The following is a 22,360-nucleotide window of genomic DNA, read 5'->3' on the forward strand; positions in this document are numbered from 1 at the left end:
CCGGTACAGTCCACATAGAGAGAAACATATCCAAATATTATATAAATATCTCAAGGTGCCTCAAGTTGCATTAAAATGAGCTAAACATTCAATAAGATCCAGAATGATATGTGGTTTAACACATTTGGTTAACTTGTTAACACAATTATACATCTTTCTAGTTATGCCAAGGTCTACTAGAGTAGAATTTCAATTCTTCCATCTAAGATTTCACAACTGCTTAGAAGAAATACACCTTGTGATCTTAAATCAACCAACTTTTATTATGCACTATAAAATATCGCCGGAAGTTGATTACATCGTCACCTAAGTCGTCGCATTACAAAAGTGTCATGGCGGAGTTAGACGAAAACACTCGCGATAAGGATAAATCGCTGGTAGAAACGAGCAGGACAGCAAACGGCGAAATAATGAAAACGCAGATTCACAAGTCCCGTTCTCAGGGTAAACAAGACACGACTACCGCTGTCAGCACGACTGAATACTGTGAGAAATTACAGGAATGGATGTGGCAGTATTACTACAGCTATATGAACTGGCAAAGCTGGATAGCCATGTCTTCGTTTTCCTTCCCACCGTGTTTTCCGACACAAGGATCAAATGAAACCCCTGGAACAACGACATGGGCTGCAGATATGCCCAATGGAGACCTTCGCAACTGGTTAAGCAATCCGTTTGGCTTTCCTGTACCATCCTTTCCTGCTGCAGCTGCGGGTAACGGAGCAGGTCAGGCTGGGCACGCGAGCAGCTATCGAGCAACAGCTCCTGCGCCGTTGCCACAACAACGACAACCAAACGGGAATGCTCAACAGCCAGGTAATGATAAAAATGTATTACCTTTCTCTGTTGTTGTTAAGCGCAATATGATAGCGATCGTTACAAAGCATTTGATGGTGCGTTGGACGTAATGCAGGCGCTGCGCAGATCGATCGGCGTATGACATAAAACAACGCGAGAGCACGTGGAATGCGCACCTCTCGCGGTACTTTTGAATGTCAAACGCTGCAATATCTGCGCAGGGCCTAAATCTGTCACAGCTGACCTTTCAACATGCACCACGTGATCGAGCTTTAAACTTCAGTATGCTTGTCCACTACAAATAATCTAGTATCACCTTAGTGATATGTCAATGTTTTGGTAGTTAATGTCTATAATATATTGTTTAGGTAGAGAATATTCTATACCATCACCTCTTCAAAGGTTCTTGGCGGAAATGGTGGATTTCTTTATTCTCTTCTTTATTAAAGCAACTATAATCCTCAGTATTGTCCACTTGAGTGGAATGAAGTGAGTTTGTATATATTTGTTTACTTCATAACATATTACACAGCAGCAAAAACTGGACTGAGAGGATTTAACCCCCTTGTTTTTTCGAAATCCCTTTTTAGAGATATCTCAAAGTTTGCCATGCACTTCATTGTAGAGGAAATAGATGAGGACACATCAATGGAGGAACTACAGAAGATGATGCTCGTGGCTTTGGTGTACAGGATATTAGTTTGCTTTTATGAGGTTTGTACATGCGCACAAATTAACCTTAAGGTAACCTTAAAACTCAATGTGATCAGACTTGTATAACAATTCTTGATTGATTTCAGATCATATGTATATGGGGAGCTGGTGGGGCCACACCAGGGAAGTTCATAGTTGGCTTACGAGTGGTGACATGCGACAGCTCTGTCCTGGTACAACCAAACCGAGTTCTTGTGGTACCGGCAACAAACGTCACACTTTCTGCGTTAGTAGCATTATTTAATATATATGTATAAATTATATATATTTCCTAAATCTTTACTACTTGTTTAAGGATTACATGTAGAATAATACTGAAATAAATGACTATCATTCTTCTTCTTTTAGGTCAACCGTCAGAGCTTTAAACAAGAACTTCTCCATCGCATTCTTCTTTCCAGCATTCATCACGCTTCTTTTCTTTCAACACAACAGGACTGTATATGACATAGTGGCCGGCACTATTGTGGTCAAAAGAAACCGGCTTAGATGACTTTGTTATCAACCTAACATTGTAATGCAAGCATCTAGAAAAAGAAGAGAGAACCAGCTCAAGTGACATGTACTGAACTGAACAAATGCTCTTAGCTTTTGGGATAGCTGTCACTTTAAACAGCTGAACGTGGTACATCCAGTACTTCTCACTTCACTTCTTCTGGACACACTCTTTTAAGCATGAATTGCTTTCTAAGAAGTATTTTTAATGATCTCTGTTTAAACATCTTTGAATATTCTCTGCGTGCCAAAGTAAGTTAATTTATAAATGAGCTGCTTCACAACACTTGAACTTTCTCTGGTACATCACACCTCCATCAACCCCACCTCCTTGTGTGGATGGTTTACTGAAACTATTACTTGGGACATTATGTGTGTAACTTCTTGAATTCGAGAAGATGTTCTTTGTGAAGAACATGTTTATCCACATGCAGTTTTAGGCCTGGTCTACTGCATTTGTATTTCAAATTAATGTTTTGTACTTAATTATTAATCTGTTTCATGGCCTTTAGAAGCTAGAAGTGCATTTTTAGTGCTGTAATTTTCACTGCATGCCTTCTTCAGCTCTCTTTACACAGAGATGCAGAGATGTTCAGGTCTAAAGTTGCCTCATTCATTTTAGAGGTCTTCTGGTATATCCTTTCATTGGATTGTTTAGAAATGGCCAAACTGGAAGAACTAAAATTTTTACTAGACAAGGTAGGTCAGTTTATTTATATTTGAGTTCTTCTTACATTGTTTTGAAGCAGCTGTACAAACTAAAGTTGCAGGACTGGAGTCTAAATTTAATGAGATTCTAATGTGCAGTTAAAATTTAAGTAACCTTCAGAAAGCCTTCTATGTTGTTTCTGTTATTAATTATTTATACGGTTACAAGTTAATGAGTAACGCTATATTTACTAATATATCTGTATAAAGATGGACAAAATAATTAAAGCACATAAGGAGATTCAGCTTTCATTTCCAAGTAACATTGTATGTGAGCTATCATATTTAACAATTTTATGAAAGGCGGTGTATAAATATCATCAAATCTGCAAAAGTATTTAAATGGACATGCTGAACAATCTCACAAATAATTGTTATGCATTTGGTAAATCTATGTTAGCAAGCTGGAGCATTAAACACTTTACCACAGTTTTAACTTTTTATAAAAATGGCTTTAGTGTTTTGCTATGTTATGACAAGATCAGGATAATGTGCACGAATACAAAATTAGTGCAATGTTTGCAGTTTTTGGAGTAAATATGTAGGCTAATGGATAATAAGTTTGCCATACAATTGAATACATTGAAGTTTTGAAGAATGGTATTCATAGCCTGTCTCTTGCTTACCAATTCACACGAGTCACCAGTAGATGGAGTAAGAGCACTGCATGCTTGTATTTTCTGAGGAGTATGAAGAACTAAGAATAGCTCAGGTGTAACCCTATTCATTGTCAACACTTGTGTGCATTGATGAAATTAAAAAAATGAGGGGCCTTGTGAAATATAAAATCCAAAAACACAGATGACAAAATAACCTTAATAAATGGTAATGTTGATGAATTTGTTTTGTTTCAAATATTAATATTTAGAAATTATCCATTATATCATATTGCTTGGTTCATCCTTGCTATCTCCATTTCATTATGTAGCTTAATAAGTGGACAGGCTATTTGCAAGTGATGATGAAAGGTTGACTGTGTTTGGCCTTAAAAGGGACATATCACGAAAATCTGACACTTTCCCTGTTTAAGTGATATAATTTGATCCCCGGTGCTAATAAATGTGAAAAAGAACAACCCAGTAACTTTACCAGATAAGGTATACCATTCTCTGCAAGCATGTGAAAAAATAGGTCAATGAGATTTGGCTCCCTTTGTGATGTCAGAATGGGATAATTCCATCCCTTAATCTGCACTATCCAACCACGGCACTGCCTTTTATTGTAGAGATCAGCTCATTTGCATATTAAAGGACACCCAACACCCATTTTTGCTCACACCTACAAAGTGGCAATTTTAACATAATGAAATATCTATATGGTATTTTGAGCTAAAACTTCACATACGTACTCTGTGGACACCAAAGTTTTGACTTTTTAAAATATTCTTGTGAAATGTCCCCTTTAAAGCTGATGGATGGATGGATTCCTCTCTACACAGATCCTTTTGCTCTGTCCCTCACTTTGACCTGTCTTAACTCTTCCCACTATCAGTCCTTTACCACTGATGTTTCATTGCAGTTATCAGCGAGCAGTGCCTGCCCAGCCATGCTCGACGTGACTTTGTTTATCTTGCAAGTCAGACTGAGCGTGCTGTGCTATGTGACGTCAGTGCAAGGAATAGCTCTGAGTGGAAACACCGGTTGGCCTTCTCTCCTCATATTATTATTGTGGATTTTGCATATTATTATTTTCTTCATATGACTGATCCAAGGAAAATCATGACAGTTTTGGGGGAAAAAATGTCAGGCCTTGATCAGGCTTCTGTTTGAGCCTACAGCAAATTGTCAGGGAATGAAAACATGATGTCTGCTGCTTTATAAGGTATGTAAGCAGTGTATGGTTTTTTTTTATTCGCTTTAGTTGATTGGTCTTGAGGGAAAGAGAAAGGACACAATCAGCCTCCTATGCTGTCAGGGGCATTTAAACAGTAACCTTATTGGCTGACTGGGCATGTGTCTTACTTTCTGTAGTAATGATGTCATCAGCAGCCAGTCAGAGGCCATGGTGACTGTGATTGCTGTTATCTGATTGGCCGTTCAGTTAAAATAATGGGTTAGGTTCTCATCATCCACAACTGGTGTTCACTTTACAAAACGAGTCTCATCATCCATACTGATTATCAATATAGACAACAGCAATAAAATCCTCATCTTTTGTATGTTTTTCAGTGATACGTTTTGTTGCACTGAGCAACGTGGGGAATTGTAGCTTCATACGTTTGTCTGGCGCTGTGCATCTTGTGTTTTGTGAGGAAATTTTTCATTGGTTGTATCATATTTAAACCTCTAAACAAATTCACTATTTCATTGCCATACAAAAATTTTTAATTTTCTATTCAGAAGTTTTAATTTTATTTAGAATTTTGTTTATAATGCTTAATTTGATTTAGATTTTTTCAAAACTATAAAAGGAATCACTGCTACAAGATTTCATCATGTATGTAATCTTAACCCCTTCTCCTGGTTTCCTTTGTCTTAATTTTGCTCTTCTATGTCATTCGTTATCATGACAGAGTTTATTCCACAGTTTTCTCTGGAGAAAAGACCTCAGGGACTAGATTTTCAAGCTCCGAAACCAGACACATTGTAAGAGTAATAAATGTATAGTATAAAAGAACTACTTAGTATGTGACAACAGTACTGGATTAATATAATTATTTTTGATGAAGGTGGCCGTTTAGAGGCTTTAGCATCTGAGCTCCTTATATAATGTACATATACTGTAAAGATGGCAGAATAAGCCGTAAGAAATTATTTTCTTTCCTTTAGTAAAAGCCTCACTCAATTTTCAGGCCCAGTCATGCTTACAATTTAGTGAACACTGTTATCACAGTTCAAAAGTGCTGAGCAACCTTATCAATGTCCCAGTGTCTGTCTGTAAGCCGATTAATGTTTAACACCTGCTTGTATATATTACTAACCCCTCTCTGGCAGACATTTTAATTAGTGATCCAGCTTCAAGAGAATCAAAACTATAATGTCCATCATAAGAGAAGGTGATGGGATGGCAATGGATAGAGGTTCAATGAAAGTGATTTTATAAAGTAGTATACAGCTTAATATGTCTGTTTTCTATTTTTATAACCTGCATATAACAATATGTGGTGATTTGGTGAAGTAATTAATTATTAATAAGATGATTTCTTTTTTGGTATGGGGCTTCATTTAGTAGCAGCTGTCGGTTTATCAAAGGATTTACAGTGTGCTACAGTATTGTAAAAGATAGGTTGCATGATTATAGTAGATAGAGATACAGTGCTTGATTATACTCTACCTTACTATTTTTGTACTGTTTTGTCTCGGGACATTCAGCAGTGAACAATCGTTCAGTAGTAAACAGTCAACAGTGTGTACTAAACTGAACAAATTCACATCAAGGCCTTTAACCCCAAGGCTGACCCCGTTAGAATTAGGTATAGATACGTATACATTTGGTACCAATATGTACCTCTGAGATACAAAAGTGCAAAGCTATACTTTTTGAAAGGGTACAGCACCAGTGGCAGATGCTGGTTCATATTTTGACATTTTTTTCTGACAGGATTCTTAAGAATTCCCAATGGCCAAGCTATTGACTTGAGGCACAGTGACAGTGATTAGAGATGGATGTCCTGGGAATGGTTTTGCTTTTGTAATTGCTGTTTGTGTGTTTCTCTATGTTTGGCTTTCTGTTAGGCTGCCAAACCACTATTGAGGCTAAAGTGCCCCTCCCTAGTGCCAGTATTAAGTCTTGCTTGTTGCTGCTTGAGTTTCTGATAAAGAGAGTGTTATTGCATTCCTCACAGGAAGCCTCAAATCTCTAGTGACCGGTCTGGGTTTTCGGTTTTATTAAGCTTCGACGCTTTTGTCCATTGCTCTTGATCGCCATCCCCACCGACCCCTTGGCAACAGTTAAAGAAAACAAATGTAACGTTCTTCACGTCTGCGCTTGTAAAGCGGTCGAGTTGCTTCTTCAGCCGCTCTCGTCCTCACTTCTTGAGTTGTGCTCTTGGCTAAAGTGTGTAGGCCTGAGCTATTTTTGGTTTATTGCTTGAAATACTGGTTCTTAAAGACATGGAAAAACAATTTACTTTCAGAGAGAGATTTGGCTGGCTATTTCTGTGGTCAGCCCTGTAGAGGAAGCTAATAGAGTACATATGCACACACATACACTCCAGCAAACGTTATGGTGTTGGGTATGAGCTAGAGGGACATTGTGTGGTCTACGGTTGCCAAATCTTGGTTAATCCAAATCCTTTCTTTGGTGACTCCTTATTTACCTGATAGATGTTTCACTTGCAAGGCGAATACTCCCAAAAGTATGCTTCATGTTATACAATTAAACAGAAGACCAAGAAAGTTAATGGGATATTACATATTTACCATATGTTACTTTTTCACACATAAGAAGATATTTTTTGATCATGCTTGTAAACCTTACATACATTGTGTTGTTTCCAAACAAGTTCTAAAAACTCTTATTTCATTGTTCAGACAAACAAATAAAGAGTTTGGTTCCAAAATGAGATAACCAGTTTTTTTCCAAAAATCTCGTTTTTGATATATCAATCAAACTGCAGTTGGTTTATTTCGATTTAAGCCTTCATAACAAAAATACAGCTAAAACACAATAAACATGTTTTGAGAAAATTTTAAAAGCGGAGTTTTGGAACCAAACTCTTCAAATATTCCCACCTCTGCCTACGCCAGCTGCAGTTCTATTTGGTGCTGCTGTAGTTTCGTTTGAAAGAACTTTAACAATGTATAAATGATCAAAATAATTTTTGTTTACATGCATGCAGACACAGTCACACACGCACATAACACAAATCTCCCAATAGCCTTGAGACATATGTAAATTCTGTCCTTGTTACCTCGGCAACCCGGGCTCTTACGCAATCTTCCCACATGCTTCGAGTGAATGTAGAACTTAAATCAAGGGGCTTTCCAATTCAATGTGCGTACAGTACCACGCTCAAAAGGGCACTGGACTGGACACTTTCCATGAATAAAGACACTTGAAGGCAAGTCAAGTCCAAAATCATGGCTAATTTTCCATCTAATGGGCAAAACATCTGGTAATCATTGAGGAGTAAAGTTCAACCAGTTCTTCTGAACTGATGACACTGTGAGGTATTCCAACCCACTGCAGTTTGTAATTCCTGTTGTCTTATTCCCCCTAAAGACAAAACTCTGACGGCGGGATGTTTTTCAGGAACAGGGTATAGAATTGACTATTTTGAAACTATACTTTCTTTCATGCATGATATGCAAATATGCATCACAATCTTCAACCCCATCTTTTTATACCTAATAAATGTTTGTGTCCACTGCACTGTTTACAAATCAGCACATGGCATGGCCTCCTGTCCTCTTTAGACATGTTTGGACATGTTTTGGACATGTCTCACTATCTCTGTGAAGCTTGAGGAGAGCTTGCAGGATCTCCAGTGTGTGAAGAGGGAACAGGTGCTGTGTGTTTACTACAGCTCACTAAAGTCATTATAGATTTGTGCTATATTTGTCACCCCGGTGTTTTGGAAATGTGATTTGGAGAGTGCGAGAAGAAAGTGGACCTGATGATCGATCTTCGTGAGTCTATTTTCATTGTCAATAGATGATTATTGCTGAGTAATTTGAGTCTTTGTGGGTATACACTGAATTGATTTTGTGACTTTGTAGAAGACCCAACTGTTTATACTTTGTAGTGTGGTGTTTCCCGGTCTAATCCGAGTTTTTATGAAGGCTGAGAGTAAAACATAAACTATAAGAAAAAACAGAAAAGCTAAGACTAGCAGCCAGAACTCAACACACTTCTTTCATCTCATCTCTCTAGTGGCTGATTAATGCAATACCTCAATACACAGTAACATAGCAACCCACCCAAAATCTCCCGCTATCATGAGGAATGAAAATATCAAAGAGTGTCTCTCTGCAGGGCTTTGTATGGTTTAGATATTAAGCCATTCAGAGTGAAAAGGGTACAGGTAACCATTTCAGCTAAAATTGTCAGACACAGGCATGAAAATCAGTTGGTACTGCATTGTATTAGCTGTGCTTAAGGTTGTGGGTTTGAGTCCAGGGAACACATACTGATAAAGAGGCGGTTTTCCAGACAGAGGGTATCCTAGTCCCAGACTAAAATGCATGTTTGAGCTGCCCTAATTTAAGAATCCTCTGACGTTTCTTAGAGAGCAACTATCGTCTGATTCACGATTTTACATTTCCTTTGGTATGTATTAGTTTGTATAAGTACATGTTAAAGATATGGAAAAGGTACAAACCCCAAAGGAAACGACGAAGCAAGTTATCACCTTCAACGTAAATCTCTTTTCTTGGAGGCAACAGTTTACTCCTGGGCTTGTTGACGCGGACAAGACCGACATTATAATAATTCCTCCCGCTTTGGACTCAGCCTGTAAGTTAACTCCTGTTAGCATTGCATTGTGAGCAAATCTTTCAAACATCGTAAGGAGCGTCACATTTTCAGTTGACGTCAGAGGTATTCAGGCTAATCACAACGTATAGATTAGCTGACCAATCAGGGACACAGCGCTTTTCAAATTGATATGTTTTGTAAAAAATCAGTGCATTTCAGGAATAGAGGGAAATCTGGAGCTACAAAAATGTACAGTATGTGGAAAATAATATGTTTTTAACCATAAACCATGCAAACACGTTGTATTATACCAAATACACAAAAAAAGGTTTTTAGCAATGAAATAGGTGCACTTTAACATATATCAGTGCCATTGTTTTGTCTCACAAGTTGTTTTTTATTTAAGGGAAGTTTGCAAAAACGACTTAAATGTCCTATTATAACTAAGGCCTAGTCCTGGACTAATCTAAACCGGCCCAAAATGTTTAGCTTGAAATTGATCTTGATTAAAGTGTATGCTAAATACATAAACATACATTTATAAATGATTGTAAATCCCAGATATTGGCACCACCAATAAATTAGAAATCAGAAACTATTTTATTTATAACTGAATGATACGCTATGAGTCGTCTTTGCTTTAGTTACCTTATATCATTTAGATCTGCTGAGTTTTCTAAAAATTATATTTTCCCTTTCATATACTCTATGGTGGTTTGCTATCGGTCTGTGGCTTGGCAAACACACCGAATGCATTGCAGGGATCTGCTTAGAGAGTATAAACCAGGCCAGGCTAATATTAGAGGTTACACATGCTGATGGAGTTTTCATCTTCCCAGCATTTCTCCTTGTTGACAGCGTGTGTTTTGAACACAGCGCTTTTAGATCTCCCCAAGGTTGTGCACGCCGATAACATTTAGTATGCTCGTGTTAAAACGAGTGCAAGTGTGATTTGTCTGTTTATATGCATGTGTCCCTGAGGGTGAGTAACAACTGCCTTGCATGCGTAATCTAGCATGTATTTACCGTTTGTGTTTATGAAAGGTGTATGTATCTTTAACAACATCTGAATTTGTGTATTTTTGATTTTTATAAAACAGAACATGCAGAGGGTCTTACATGCCTGAAGTTTTGGGGAATGGGGTTTAGAGGAGGTCATTTGAGGGAAGGCTTCTAGAGACCCATGCAAATGTGCTTACTCTTGCATCGCGGGTAATGGTGGTGAGGCAGACATGGCAGTCCTTGACAGAGAGAAAATTCACAGCACTCATATGTGGTATACGAGTGTGTTGTGGTAAATGTGAGGCGGTGCTTGTGTTGTGCTACGTGTTTCTTCTAGTGTGCTTAGTCGCTTGCTCACAATTTTTCCTTCTTCCCCCTTTCTCTCTCTCCCTCTCCTTCTCTCTCTCTCTCTCTCTCTCTCTCTCTCTCTCTCTCTCTCTCCATGTGTGTGTGTAGTCTGGGCACCCTGCCAAGTGGAGTGTGTTTTTTGAATGAATACCTGATGAGGCTGCTGAGGCTGTGACTGGGGGGGAGGAGTCGTGTTCTCCACAGCACTGTGTGTATGTGTGTGTGTGTATGAAGAGCAGAAGAGGGTGGGAGAGAGAGAGAGAGAGAGAGAGAGAGAGAGAGAGAGAGAGAGAGAGAGAGAGAGAGAGAGAGAGAGAGAGAGAGAGAGAGAGAGAGAGAGAGAGAGAGAGAGAGAGAGAGAGAGAGAGAGAGAGAGAGAGCTGGCAGTCTGTTTGCCTTGCATAACATACGCTGTAGCTCTCACACATAGGGCTAGTGAAACAGCGCAGACAAGGGGACTTCCTTTACTCTCCGAGCCCTCAGAGTGATTGTCGAAGGAAGAGGAGGAGAGTGGAGATCAAGGGAGAATAGTGGACATGGAAGAAAACACAAATGAAAGGACTGCATGTGTGACCTGATAGCAGAGCTAAACCTGGACAAAGGACAGCTTGCCAGTGGATAGAGTGAGTTACACTTATAGTGCAGAGAGAGGGAGAGAGAGTTGTTAAAGAAAGGTAAGGCTGATTTTAAAGATATATATATATATATTTTGCATTTTTATTATATATGCTTATAAATACTTGTCTTATATTGCTGTAATAATAAAAGCCAGGAGGGAAGGAAATATTAAGTGAATGTTATTTTGTACATTTTATATCTGTTGCTGATGCCAATTATTATATTTTGCAGAAATAGTTGCACGCCACATCCAGTGATGTGCAAATGTGATTCCTATATACGGTATGTGTCTCCATATTGTGCTCTTTTGCTTATAGAAAGAGAGAGAGAGCAGAGAAACAGGCTTTAGTCATTGTAAAGGCAGCAACAGCTCTGTTTGGATTCATGTCTAGCTTAGGACTCCCTAGACTGCCTCTTAAAGGGACAGGCACCCATATTAAAGGTCGTCAAGTGCGGCGAAGAACTGCTCGCAGGCACTACAGCGACGAATAAATATTATTGTTTTTATTAGCTGTTTATACCAGCGTTTAATTTTAGAGCGGCTATGTTTGCATCTGTGTACGTAATCGTCAATTTCCTCTGCTTCAGTCATTTCTGAGATGACATCATTGAAGCGGTGTCACAGCACCCTTAACAGCCAGTATGATATTCCTGGAGATATTACGTTGATATGCTCTATATGGATTTAACTTTGATATACGTAACATTACTTAAATTAATTTGTACATTTGCAAAACAGGCTTATGAAGTCATCGTTTTGTGTCTGCTTGTGAGACATCTTGTTTTTATTGTGGGTGGGTGTTTATTGGCGTGAATATGTTGTATATTGATGCCATATAAAATGCAGCAGGCCTGCAGAGTATTATTTCTACTGTAAAAAGAGCTAGAAGGGTACTGCAGGTTGTTAATCTTTCCGGCTCTTTGGCTACTCACGCTATGAGTGAGTGTATACGTGTTGGGGGGGGGTTCTTGCAATAGAAAATCCATCTGTGGCTGACATGGACTATAGCTCTATGACACTGGATAGGTCACTAACAGAAATAAAGCAGTGCTATTGTATATTGGCTTTCAGGAATACTTTTGTATTGCTTGTGTATTTCACCAGGCAGATATGCACCTATAAGATATTCTCAAATTCTGTCTTATATTATGTAAATTTTACTTTTCCTATTTTACCCACTTATATTCGCATTCGCAAGCTTTTCTGTTACCTAATAGCAAGCTGTAGCACACATTAAAACACAAATACCAATGCACATAATACATTCAGGGGGTTTATAATCTCTCTATGGAGAATTGGGCTTGCTATCTCATTAAAGCAATTGTAAGATTAGGTTGAGGTTATTTGTAAACAATATTGTCTATTGCAGTTGTCAATGTTTATGTTTTTCATCCAGTTTTTAAACATCATATTGCATCGCAACATTGCATCGTTTTTCTTTTCATGGATCCTTTTGAATCCATTAAATTATATAGATGAATGCAACAATGTGAATGTAGAGCATGCTGTGTGTTGAATGCTTTCTAGCACTGTGATCTATGGACTGTGTTCTATTGTTCTCTTATACGTGAGCACTCTCCACCAAATCACATATGCATAAGTGCGTGTCAGTCCAAGGGATATGCTGATGGTGTACGCGTGTGTATTGTGCTCTGTGTACAATAGACTGAAGCGTTTAATGGATGTGTGTGGGGTTATAAGCTGTAGCAGAGGAAAGTAGGACAGTGATTGGTGCAGATCTACTGTGGTGGAGAGATCTCTCCCTCCCTCCCATCCTCTCATGCTCTTCTCTCTTTTCTTCTCCACTATTCTACTCTAACTAAATAACCACGCTTGCTTGCAGGCAGAGCTCAATGTGGGTCAGGAGAGCCAGTGGTTTCTATCTTTCTCTGTCTGTCTGTCTCTCTCTCTCTCTTTTCATTGTCTTTTTTTGTGTCCCTACAGTCTTACTAACTGTATTTATGTGCAAAAATAATGAGCTTGATGCATGTGAGGTTTTAGGATTCGCATTTAAATGTGATGTAGACTTGCTCATTGTGCATGAGTAACGTATTCCAACACATTTATCCTATAAATCAAAGGGTGTTGTTAGCATGAGCTTCACAAAAATGCTCACGCTAGAGTTAAAACGTAAAGAATGTTTATTTGTGGAGATGCAACAGATGTTTCTTCAACTTAATGAATGAATTATGGTTTACAGTATATTCCCTATACATTGAGAATGGCAGTTCTACGTTTTCAATCAGAGGGGTCACAGATTGGCCAGGTTGTCGTGGGCAAGTTGCCCCTGCTGGTGGATGTCGTAATTACATCATTCTGCTGCCGAAAAGCATTTTTTTTCCAGTCATGGCCATTAGCCATTTATTCTGATGAGATAAAAATGCAATGCAGATATTTTTTGGCAGCTGTTTGGCCAGAGACTGATATTTCAGAGGGCATTTAAAAACATAAAACTGACTAAAAATGACTTTCATTTGTCAACTGAAAAAAATGGTCCTAAGCTGTCACTAATATGTACAATTTAGGTACTGATATGTATACATTTGGTACCAATATATCTGTCTGGTACGAATATGCAGTCTTTAGGTGCAAAAGTGTACTTTTTCAAAGGGTAACAGCCAAGTGACAGGGTCCATTTTTTTTAAGTATGCTTTGGATGTTACAGCATACAAAGCATATGCTATTTGATTATGTTTCCTTATCTGGCACTGATGTATGATGATATAAGAACATAACTTGTTGTCTGAAATTAATTTATTGTGTTTCTGTGTGTCCCATGAAGGTTAAAACCAATAACAGAGAAAGATGATTCCACATGAAGCTCATGAACACCTTTATGAGAAGAGACATGACAACGGCCAGGACTACAGTAAAAAAAGAGTTGAGGACATTGAAAACCTTGTTAACTGACTTCTAAAACATCCTGAGTAAGACTTGTAGGTTAAAATACGGGAACCGCTCCAAGACCATGAAGTCGAACCAGGAACGCAGTAATGAGTGCCTTCCGCCAAAGAAGCGGGAGATCTTAGCTCTAGAAGAGAAGCAGGTGCTGGTGTCAGCTGCTGTTAGTGAAAGCCAGAGCGGAGAGAATTTGGCTTGGCTAGCTAGCGTTGCTACCATGGCTAGCATGGCCCACATCCCCAACAATGCAGGCAGAAACAGTGCCGAGCTTGATAGTCCTCCACCGTCAAATAAGGCTCTCACTGTGGTTACAGAATATCCCCCACAAACGACTACATCTGCTGGGTTTTCATTCTCTTCCAATAGTTCCACGTACAGAGGAGTCTTCTCTGGGCCTACGGTGCTAACAGCTAACCCTACTGTTCTCTCCACTAGCCTTCCTCAAACCATAGGCTCCGTTCAGTATACACACCTTTCCCCGAACCTCCAGCTTATAGGCCCCTATACAAGTTACATTTCTTCTCAGATTGTGCCATCAACAACCAGTCCAACACAGCCACGGAGGACACCACAAGAGGTCTTGGCCACTACAGCCGTCATCTCCCAAGCTTCCAGCATTGATTCCCAGAGTCAACATGTGATTTCCGCAGTACCAAATGTTTCTCACAGTCAATGCATCCAGGTAGAGAGTGCCCCCTTGGGTTTGACAGTTTCTTCCCCTACTGCTCAGTTGCCCCTTCAAATTCATCCACACTCAGCTGTTCAACTCGCCCCTCATGGCTTGGCTCTCACCCCCTCCCAAGTGGTGCTGCATTACACTGATGGCTTCATTGCAAAACATCCAGACTCCAGAGATGTACCAAATGGTGCACTAGGAGAAGTTACAGTGGTAAAAAATAGTACTTCTGTGGTAAGGGGAATGTCCAGCCAAGCAGAAGGTGACCAGAGCCACAAACAAAATCACAACCTGGGCCTCCAGACACAAGCTCAGGTTCTGCTCCCAGCAGACTACAGCTCTCATGACAGAACAGGCCTGCAAACATCGCTGATGTTGGTATCCAGTGGCCACCTTGCAAATAGTAACACAGAGCTCCAAAGTATCTTGGGTAAAGACCATTCGTCTTTGCATCTTAATGAGAGAGGAGGCATCTGCCTAGGTAAGCCAATGTCCAGAGTGTGCACCCTTGTGTCCTCAGATAACCAGGTGCCTCCATCCTCCACAATCTCCCCACATACACTACTGCAGGCTCCTCACAACACTCCTCAACAGGAGCTCCCCACTAACCTTTACTCTGCCACACAGCTGCCAATAATTGGCTACATCACTGGTGCTGCTAGTGGACCCCAGCAAGCTGGTTACCAGAGCAACCTTCCACAGCACGTGGTGATCTCAGGCAGCCCCTCCCTGCTCATTCCAGTGAGTGCCACCAACATCAATCCATCCACTGCTGAGCCAGAGGTCACCCGCTGTTCTTTCACCCCCAGGATAACCAATGCATCAACAGTTCTGCATCAGTCCTTCATTAATGCAGGCCCACCTGCACCCGCAGCTTCAGTCCTACCCAATGGTAAAGACATCACAGGGTCCGATGCAGGTCATGCCCCTTGTGTCATTCAAAGTCCGACCCAAATACAGCTGCCTGTTCTTACAACAAGTGTAGTGGAATCTCCAGCTCCTGTAACACCTCCAGCCTCCACAAGCCCTCACAGCTCACCAACATCACCATCAGCAGGCCTACCACCGTTTTTCATGAAGGGCTCGATTATCCAATTGGCAGATGGTGAGCTGAAGCGTGTGGAGGATCTGCGGACAGAGGACTTTGTACAGAGTGCCGAGGTGAGCGGAGAACTGAAAATAGACTCCAGCACTGTGGAGCGTATAGAGTTCAGCCGAACTCCTAATGCTGTCATCATACAGTTCTCAGTGGGAGAGAATAAGGCACAGGTGAGTCAATTTCTTTAGATTCAATATATGTTTTTTGAGGTGCAATATTCCTGTAGTTCAAAGAGTAGAGCACAGCACAAGCAATGCCAAGGTAATAGATTTGATTTCACTGAAAATGTATAAAATATTTTTCTTGCTATTTTTCTATTCTAGGTATGTGTAGAAGTTTTGGTGGAATATCCATTCTTCGTGTTTGGTCAAGGTTGGTCGTCCTGCTGCCCTGACCGCACCACCCAGTTGCTAGCACTATCCTGTGCCAAACTCTCTGTGGGTGATGTTTGTATCTCCCTCACCCTTAAAAGCTTAAAAAACAGCATTCAAAAGAAAGATTACTTTTCGGACTCTGTGGTGAAACACAACAGTCCTCATCTGAAAGCAGCCAAAAGCAATGGGCCCACTGATGACAGAACAAACCAGATGGAGAATCATAAAAGGGGAGTTAAAATTACTTCGAGGGAGGAGGACAGTTTTGTAGACACACTGGCTGAGACCTCCAATACCAGAAATGTTTTGACCCTCTCTAACAATGGTGGCATAAGCCCTATGGTGAACCACCAGGACCAGTCAGAAAAAACATACACAACTGGTGCTGAAAGAGCAGTTAGCCGCAAAAGGAGATGGTCTGCTCCAGAGAAAGGGGAAATGATAAGGTCAAAGGAGGACACTCCGGTTTTACCCAAGTTTTCCTATCTCCCACACCAGCTGAAGGTCAGCATTGAGGGCCGTTCCAGCACAGGTTCCTGAGGGGCCCCATAGAGCAGTGGTGGGCAGTCCTCATGCAAATGGGTTACTTTTCCAACCAAGAATTACTTTTATTAGCCTTACTCTACCAATTCAAACTCCAAGAGATGACAAACTTGATTAACTGAATAAAAGATGTTTTTGCTTGGTGTCCAAGAAGATGCGTTGCTTCAACTACACAGAGACTCTATACAAAACATTCCCCATCACTGCCATGTACCCACACTCAGAGTGGGACTAGGAACCCGGATTTACATTGTACTACTTTGTTGCTTTCCTGTGACATTCGTATCCAGCTTACTGTAATGTCAGTTCGTTTTACACAAAGTTGTGTGTGATTGTGGGTTCTGTGTCATATTAATTCTTAAACCTTTTATTAGGGTTGTATTTTGGAAGGTTTTTGACATGTTCAGTTTTCTTCAGTCTGCTGTTTCGTGTTTAATTTAGTCTTCTGTTACGTGTACAGAATTCATTCATAATCAGGGCCTTTACGGGATAAGGACTGTTACAAGCATTGATGGCAAAAGGTTAACATTGATGGCAAAAGGAGTGCATTTTGGTGAGCTATGAGTATGAAGCCACGTTCCAATCATTACTGCACCCAATAAGCCCTTGCTTACACAATGTTGTCTTCGAGCGACAAACCCTGTTTGAGTGAGAATTTTAAATCAGAACTAGGTCAAGTATACCATCAAGATTCCACAATGAATGTGTATTCAGTTTGTTTTAATTCAATTGTTGATAGTCTTTTACATATGCAATACTGAGCTTTCACATACCTCATATGTGCATTTAACAGATAACCCAATCAAGATGGCCTGATCAAATCTGTGATTTTTGTGGTTTTGAGTGAGAAAGCGAGAATATAGAGAAATCTCCAACATAGTCATACTATGACCATGTGTAGAGAAGTTTCCACTCAAGTCAGAATATTAGCACTTTAAAGAAAGGTTAAGGGAAGTTGAATGAATGGATGGAAACATTCCCACCTCTGTTTTGTTACTACAGCAACAGACAGTTATGAGTGCTGTTAGTCACTTTGTGCATTACTACCAATTTTAGGTGCGAAGCACTGCTCATTTAGTATTTTTTAATAACAATGTCCTTTCACCATTTTAAGTATTTTGGGCCTTATTTGGTCCAGCTGCAATAATTAATTCTCTCTTTAAGACACAATGGGGTGGGTTCTCGGGCAGGTATTAGCTTAAGCCAGGACTAGGCCTTAGTTTAATTAGGAAATGTAACTAGTTTTAACAAACATGCTTTACTAAAAACATTACTTGTGTGCATTTAGAGGCAAAACAAAGGGCACTGATGTATTTTAAGATACGTCGGTGCAGGTTTTTTTTCCAGTTTGCACAGCTCTAACATTTATTTTATTTTAGTCTAGGACTATTCTGATCTCTGTCCGGGAAACTGCCCTAATATGATCACCATATATCAACGAAATATTTTTGGTAGCATCCCTTTGTAACGAAACCTTCCTGTATAAGAAATGAATCAATCTATTGGAGTTCACTTAAATTATAAAGATCAAATAACAGATTTAAATTTAACAATGAGTATATTTAATTTGTTAGAGTCAAAGGAAGTTCAAGGACAGCGATGTATAGTTTTCACAGTTGTGTTGAAACACTGTATCCCGTATCATGGTATGTAACCCTCACTGAAAAAAAATGATTCATTCAATTTACTCAATTTTTTCAATGTAAGTGGTTGCAATCAATTTATTTTTTGTTTTGTATTACTAATTTTTTAGTTTTAATATAGCTTAAATAAATTGATTGCAACCACTTACCTTAAAAAAAATGAGTAAATTGAATGAATCATTTTTTTCAGTGCTGATGAATTTTTGGGATTCTCTCAGTGTAGACAATATATTTACTTCAACGTCTAAATACATATTTCTAAAACATTTTTGTGGATGAAACAAACAGCACAATTAGATCTACACTTTGAACAGAATGGTTCAATCCCTTGCAGCCTAATTTTGTTTATTTTGGGTAAAAAGACTAATGTTTAGGTTATTTAAAATGATAAATATACAGTAATTGCTATAGTTCACAAATAAAATCGGAAGCCTTATGGAAATGTTTTAAGATATGTACGGACAACTTCACTGGTCATTTAAAACGTGTTGTTATGAATTCATAAATAATATTTGAATACATACGAATTTTGCCATTTGCACAAGTAGAATTATTAAAGTAGAAGTATATGTTTAGAGTCTTATCCTATTCCCAGTTTGTATTCTGATAAGTTTAGACATCAGTATGAGTTGTCAACAGATTTGAGTTGTGTTGACTGATGTTAGAAACTAAAGCATCGTTGTGTCTCAAATGTAACATTTAAATGGAATCACACTAGACCTCATATTGTTGAAATAATGCTTGATTGCACATTCAGTCCTATTTGGATAGATTTATGCACTTTTGAAGAGAGAGGACAATGAAAGAGATACATTACAAGGATAGTTGATCAGTAGCCATGCATAGCTACACTATATCAATGCAGTCTATTGTAACGGTGATGTTGGTAAGGCAGTAGAAGGCTCCACTCTATGATACAATAGACTAGAAACCATTATGAAAGTGTCTATGTGTCTGAATTGTTCTTTACTTCATATGTATAATTGTTCTCTCTCTATCTCTTTTCCTTTGTAGCTATGTACATTTAAGTACTCAGTGTGTTTGTGCACTGTGTGAAGAACTTTATTCAGTATAGTCAGGTTCAACACTGGTAGTCTTTTATCCAGTGTGTGCTTTTTAGTTTTGACCTGACAGTGGTGATTTAATTCTATCAAATATTCTTAAAAAGGCGACACTGAATAAATAGCGAATTATAACGTAAGTCAAACTACATTCTCAGGTTGAGAAACCGGCCCGATGACTGTTTTCGTTCCTGTTTAATGTTTTGCAAATACATTCAGAGTTACAAATGAAACCAAGCTGGTCCCAGTTCCGTGATTCATGAGAAACAACTGGATGACTATTGCTCCCTCTACAGCCCATCACTGTACATGCACCCGATATATAAAAAAGCATGACAAGTTGTGAATGTAGCTTGCTTTGAAGATATGTGTTGATATGAAAAATGCAACATTCTGTTGTATGTACAATGCTGGGCATCAACGATATGGCTTTTTTATGATATATCCAAAGACAGTCAGGACTTTGCTGTATGCATATGCCTCAATGATGTATAGCCAGGAATAGTTTCAGCAATAGCACAAGGCCTCATTATGGGTTGGGAGACCAAACTTGACGTCTAGAGATCAACCTATACAGAACACATGCAGTCACGGATCTCACTGGTTTTTGTTTTGAATATTGTTGTAAAGGGAGATCTTTTACCTCCTGTTAAACCTCAATCGCTGGAGTGACACCTTAAAAAATAGCACATAACTGATTTCTCGTTTTCTTATATATTCAGTGTAAATTACTATATTTGTGTGATTCGTTGTATCTGTGATATTTTTCTCACTCTTTGAAAAGCTCCTTTTCTACAAACTGACAAAGCAATGAAGACAAAAGGCAACCTCAACTTTTCTAACTGTGGCGTGTTTGTGTGAACAGAGCATCCAGGACTGCTCAGTGAAGTCAGTGATCTTTTTTTTTTTTTGGTGGTGCTTGCAAGTTTTTGTAGTTAGAGCCGTTTTAATTTTTTTTTTTAATGGAAAGGAAAATCAGACTTGACTTTTGGCAAATATGTCCAGTTTGATGACTTCTTGTATAGTAAAAATATATTGTATCTGTATAATCTCTCAAATAAAATACTGCGTCAATTTACGTTGCCTCCTTCATATGATGCACAGTGAGTTTATTTGGAATGCTACACTGTCAAGACTGTAAATTGAAAAAAGGCATTTATTCATATATTTTTAAGAAACAGATAAGGTTGATTAGACACACATGGCAGTCTTTAATGCATGCACACAAAGGCAAAGATGCCTAAAGATTGACAGTGACTCTAAAAAAACTATAGCACAAGACTGTTGAGCACAAAGATAAGAAATCTCTTGAGACACTAACCTACTGGCAGACGAATGCCTTACATAAAACCCCAGCCACCCCTCTATCATTACATAAACACTGAACAAACAATCTCTAAAGCAATGTGCTGCCTGAGGTGTTAAACTTTAGATGAAAATGCCTGAGACAAGTTAAATTGAACAAGAATAATGAACTTTTAGCTGTAGGTTTGTCTGAGTCTATAGTGTACTCTTGGTAGAAATCTCATTTGAACATTTTGTACATTGTTCCAGTCTCCCAGAAAAGTTATACCTTGTCATTGGCACGATACCTTTTAAAAAAGTCCTAATAGGTACCATTAAGGTACAGATATGCAGGGTGCGATTTGCTGGGGGGGATGCGTGGGATTTCCCCCTTTCTGGTCAATGTATCCCTGCCTCTGCTTAATAATTTTTATCCCCGGTGGGGATAAATTTATCCCCCCCTCAAAGTGATCAGTGCTACTACACTAGTGGCGAGACGGATCACAAAACTTATCACGGATCCGTGGTTTGAATAAAGTCAATTTTGTTTTAAAATGCGCTGCTTTGGCTGGCTCTGATACAGCTGCCGCGCAGCCTCTCTGTATTCACCACTCTGAAGACTTGCTCAATGTCCCGCCCACGGCGCTACCTGATTGGTTACAGACCCGGTTACACCTCACGAGTAAAAGCCTATCAACACATGCGAGATGGTTATGGAGCTGTGTGTCGAAACGATGGAAGGCAGCATATAGAGGGGTTGCAAGTTTACAAACATTGCAGGGTGCGCGCGCAACCAAGGGGCAGAAAGACCGATTGGTGAGCTGATCTGCTACTGCAACAACCTTAATTATTGAAGCGTTCTTTAATGTTTGTACATAAATAAGACTTGATTTTAGTTGTATCTGTTTTTCTGTCTTTATTTTTGCAGTGTTACTGTGATACATGTATGAATTATAATTTTATAATTATAATGCTAGTAACGTAATAGTCGCATCTACTGGTATGTTAACATCAGGCACCCAGCACTGACTCTGTTGGTACTATTTTCCACGCAAAAATTCCTTGGCATTTTGACTTACAGACACCGCTACTAGCATACAACACAATGCACGTCTCTTCTTTCTGCCCCTCGGTTGCGCGCGCAACCAGTTAGTGACGTCGCCGTGCAACCCGTCTATTCATCCGCATATTAATAAAGCGAGAATAAACATCACAATCTGATAATCTGTTTATGATGACAAGCAGAGTAAGTGTCCCAGTCACACATCTGAGAATGGCAGAAGTGACACATGATAAATGCCGATGAGGCGTTTAGCGAGGCGCGGGCGCGTCCAGTTTGCGCAAATGAGGCTAATTGACATAATGCATCTGTCTTTTCTATCATTTCACTGTAGCTCAGCATTGCGGTGTAAAGTTAATGTTATTACTTTAAAAGCAGCAGTAAAGCTGTTTCTACTGTTATGGTTTAACTTTGCAATCAATACATTGTTCATATATGTTTAAGTTGACACTACGTTGTGCCATACAGTTTTGCCATTCAAGATTTAATTCTTGCGTGTTTTTTCGTTGTGCATGATCACAGTTCATATGTGTGGGGAAAGATAAACTATTAGTGTAAAAATATTGCGTTAGGCTGCTTCATGAGTTAAGAATTTTTTTACAATTCCTGCAAATGCAGTGATGAAGTTAATGTTCTCATGATTTATTTTTATGAATTAAAATGTTTTGAAATGTGCTG

General features: G+C 39.1%; 2 protein-coding genes across 6 annotated transcripts; both read left to right on the forward strand.

The window, feature by feature from the left end:
* Window positions 1-294: 294 nt before the first annotated feature.
* On the forward strand, window positions 295-3,144 carry fam8a1b (family with sequence similarity 8 member A1b). Its single transcript, XM_065260905.2, has 5 exons — window positions 295-816; window positions 1,167-1,287; window positions 1,389-1,512; window positions 1,599-1,738; window positions 1,861-3,144. The coding sequence occupies exons 1-5, from the start codon at window positions 333-335 to the stop codon at window positions 2,003-2,005; spliced, it is 1,014 nt and encodes a 337-aa protein (XP_065116977.1). The 5' UTR covers window positions 295-332; the 3' UTR covers window positions 2,006-3,144.
* Window positions 3,145-4,020: 876 nt separating this feature from the next.
* atxn1b (ataxin 1b) lies at window positions 4,021-20,416 on the forward strand. 5 transcript variants are annotated; one of them, XM_073811603.1, is made up of 4 exons: window positions 9,964-10,054; window positions 10,173-10,348; window positions 13,824-15,887; window positions 16,041-20,416. In XM_073811603.1, the coding sequence occupies exons 3-4, from the start codon at window positions 14,010-14,012 to the stop codon at window positions 16,629-16,631; spliced, it is 2,469 nt and encodes an 822-aa protein (XP_073667704.1). In that variant the 5' UTR covers window positions 9,964-10,054; window positions 10,173-10,348; window positions 13,824-14,009; the 3' UTR covers window positions 16,632-20,416. The 5 variants fall into 5 exon arrangements, with proteins under 5 accessions (XP_065101684.2, XP_065101685.2, XP_065101687.2 ...); XM_065245612.2 differs by lacking the exons at window positions 9,964-10,054; window positions 10,173-10,348 and adding an exon at window positions 4,021-4,536; XM_065245613.2 differs by lacking the exons at window positions 9,964-10,054; window positions 10,173-10,348 and adding an exon at window positions 8,154-8,285.
* Window positions 20,417-22,360: the final 1,944 nt, after the last annotated feature.

Source organism: Paramisgurnus dabryanus, chromosome 13, assembly GCF_030506205.2.
Source record: "Paramisgurnus dabryanus chromosome 13, PD_genome_1.1, whole genome shotgun sequence".
Classification (NCBI taxonomy): Eukaryota; Metazoa; Chordata; class Actinopteri; order Cypriniformes; family Cobitidae; genus Paramisgurnus; species Paramisgurnus dabryanus.

Excerpts from the sequence above, each read along its gene's own strand:
- atxn1b (XM_065245612.2), top strand. The coding sequence starts at position 14,010 with ATGAAGTCGAACCAGGAACGCAGTAATGAGTGCCTTCCGCCAAAGAAG. Across the intron at positions 15,888-16,040 it reads TGGGAGAGAATAAGGCACAG|GTATGTGTAGAAGTTTTGGT; the intron begins GTGAGTCAATTT and ends TTTCTATTCTAG.
- fam8a1b (XM_065260905.2), top strand. The coding sequence starts at position 333 with ATGGCGGAGTTAGACGAAAACACTCGCGATAAGGATAAATCGCTGGTA. Across the intron at positions 1,288-1,388 it reads GTCCACTTGAGTGGAATGAA|AGATATCTCAAAGTTTGCCA; the intron begins GTGAGTTTGTAT and ends ATCCCTTTTTAG. Across the intron at positions 1,513-1,598 it reads TATTAGTTTGCTTTTATGAG|ATCATATGTATATGGGGAGC; the intron begins GTTTGTACATGC and ends GATTGATTTCAG.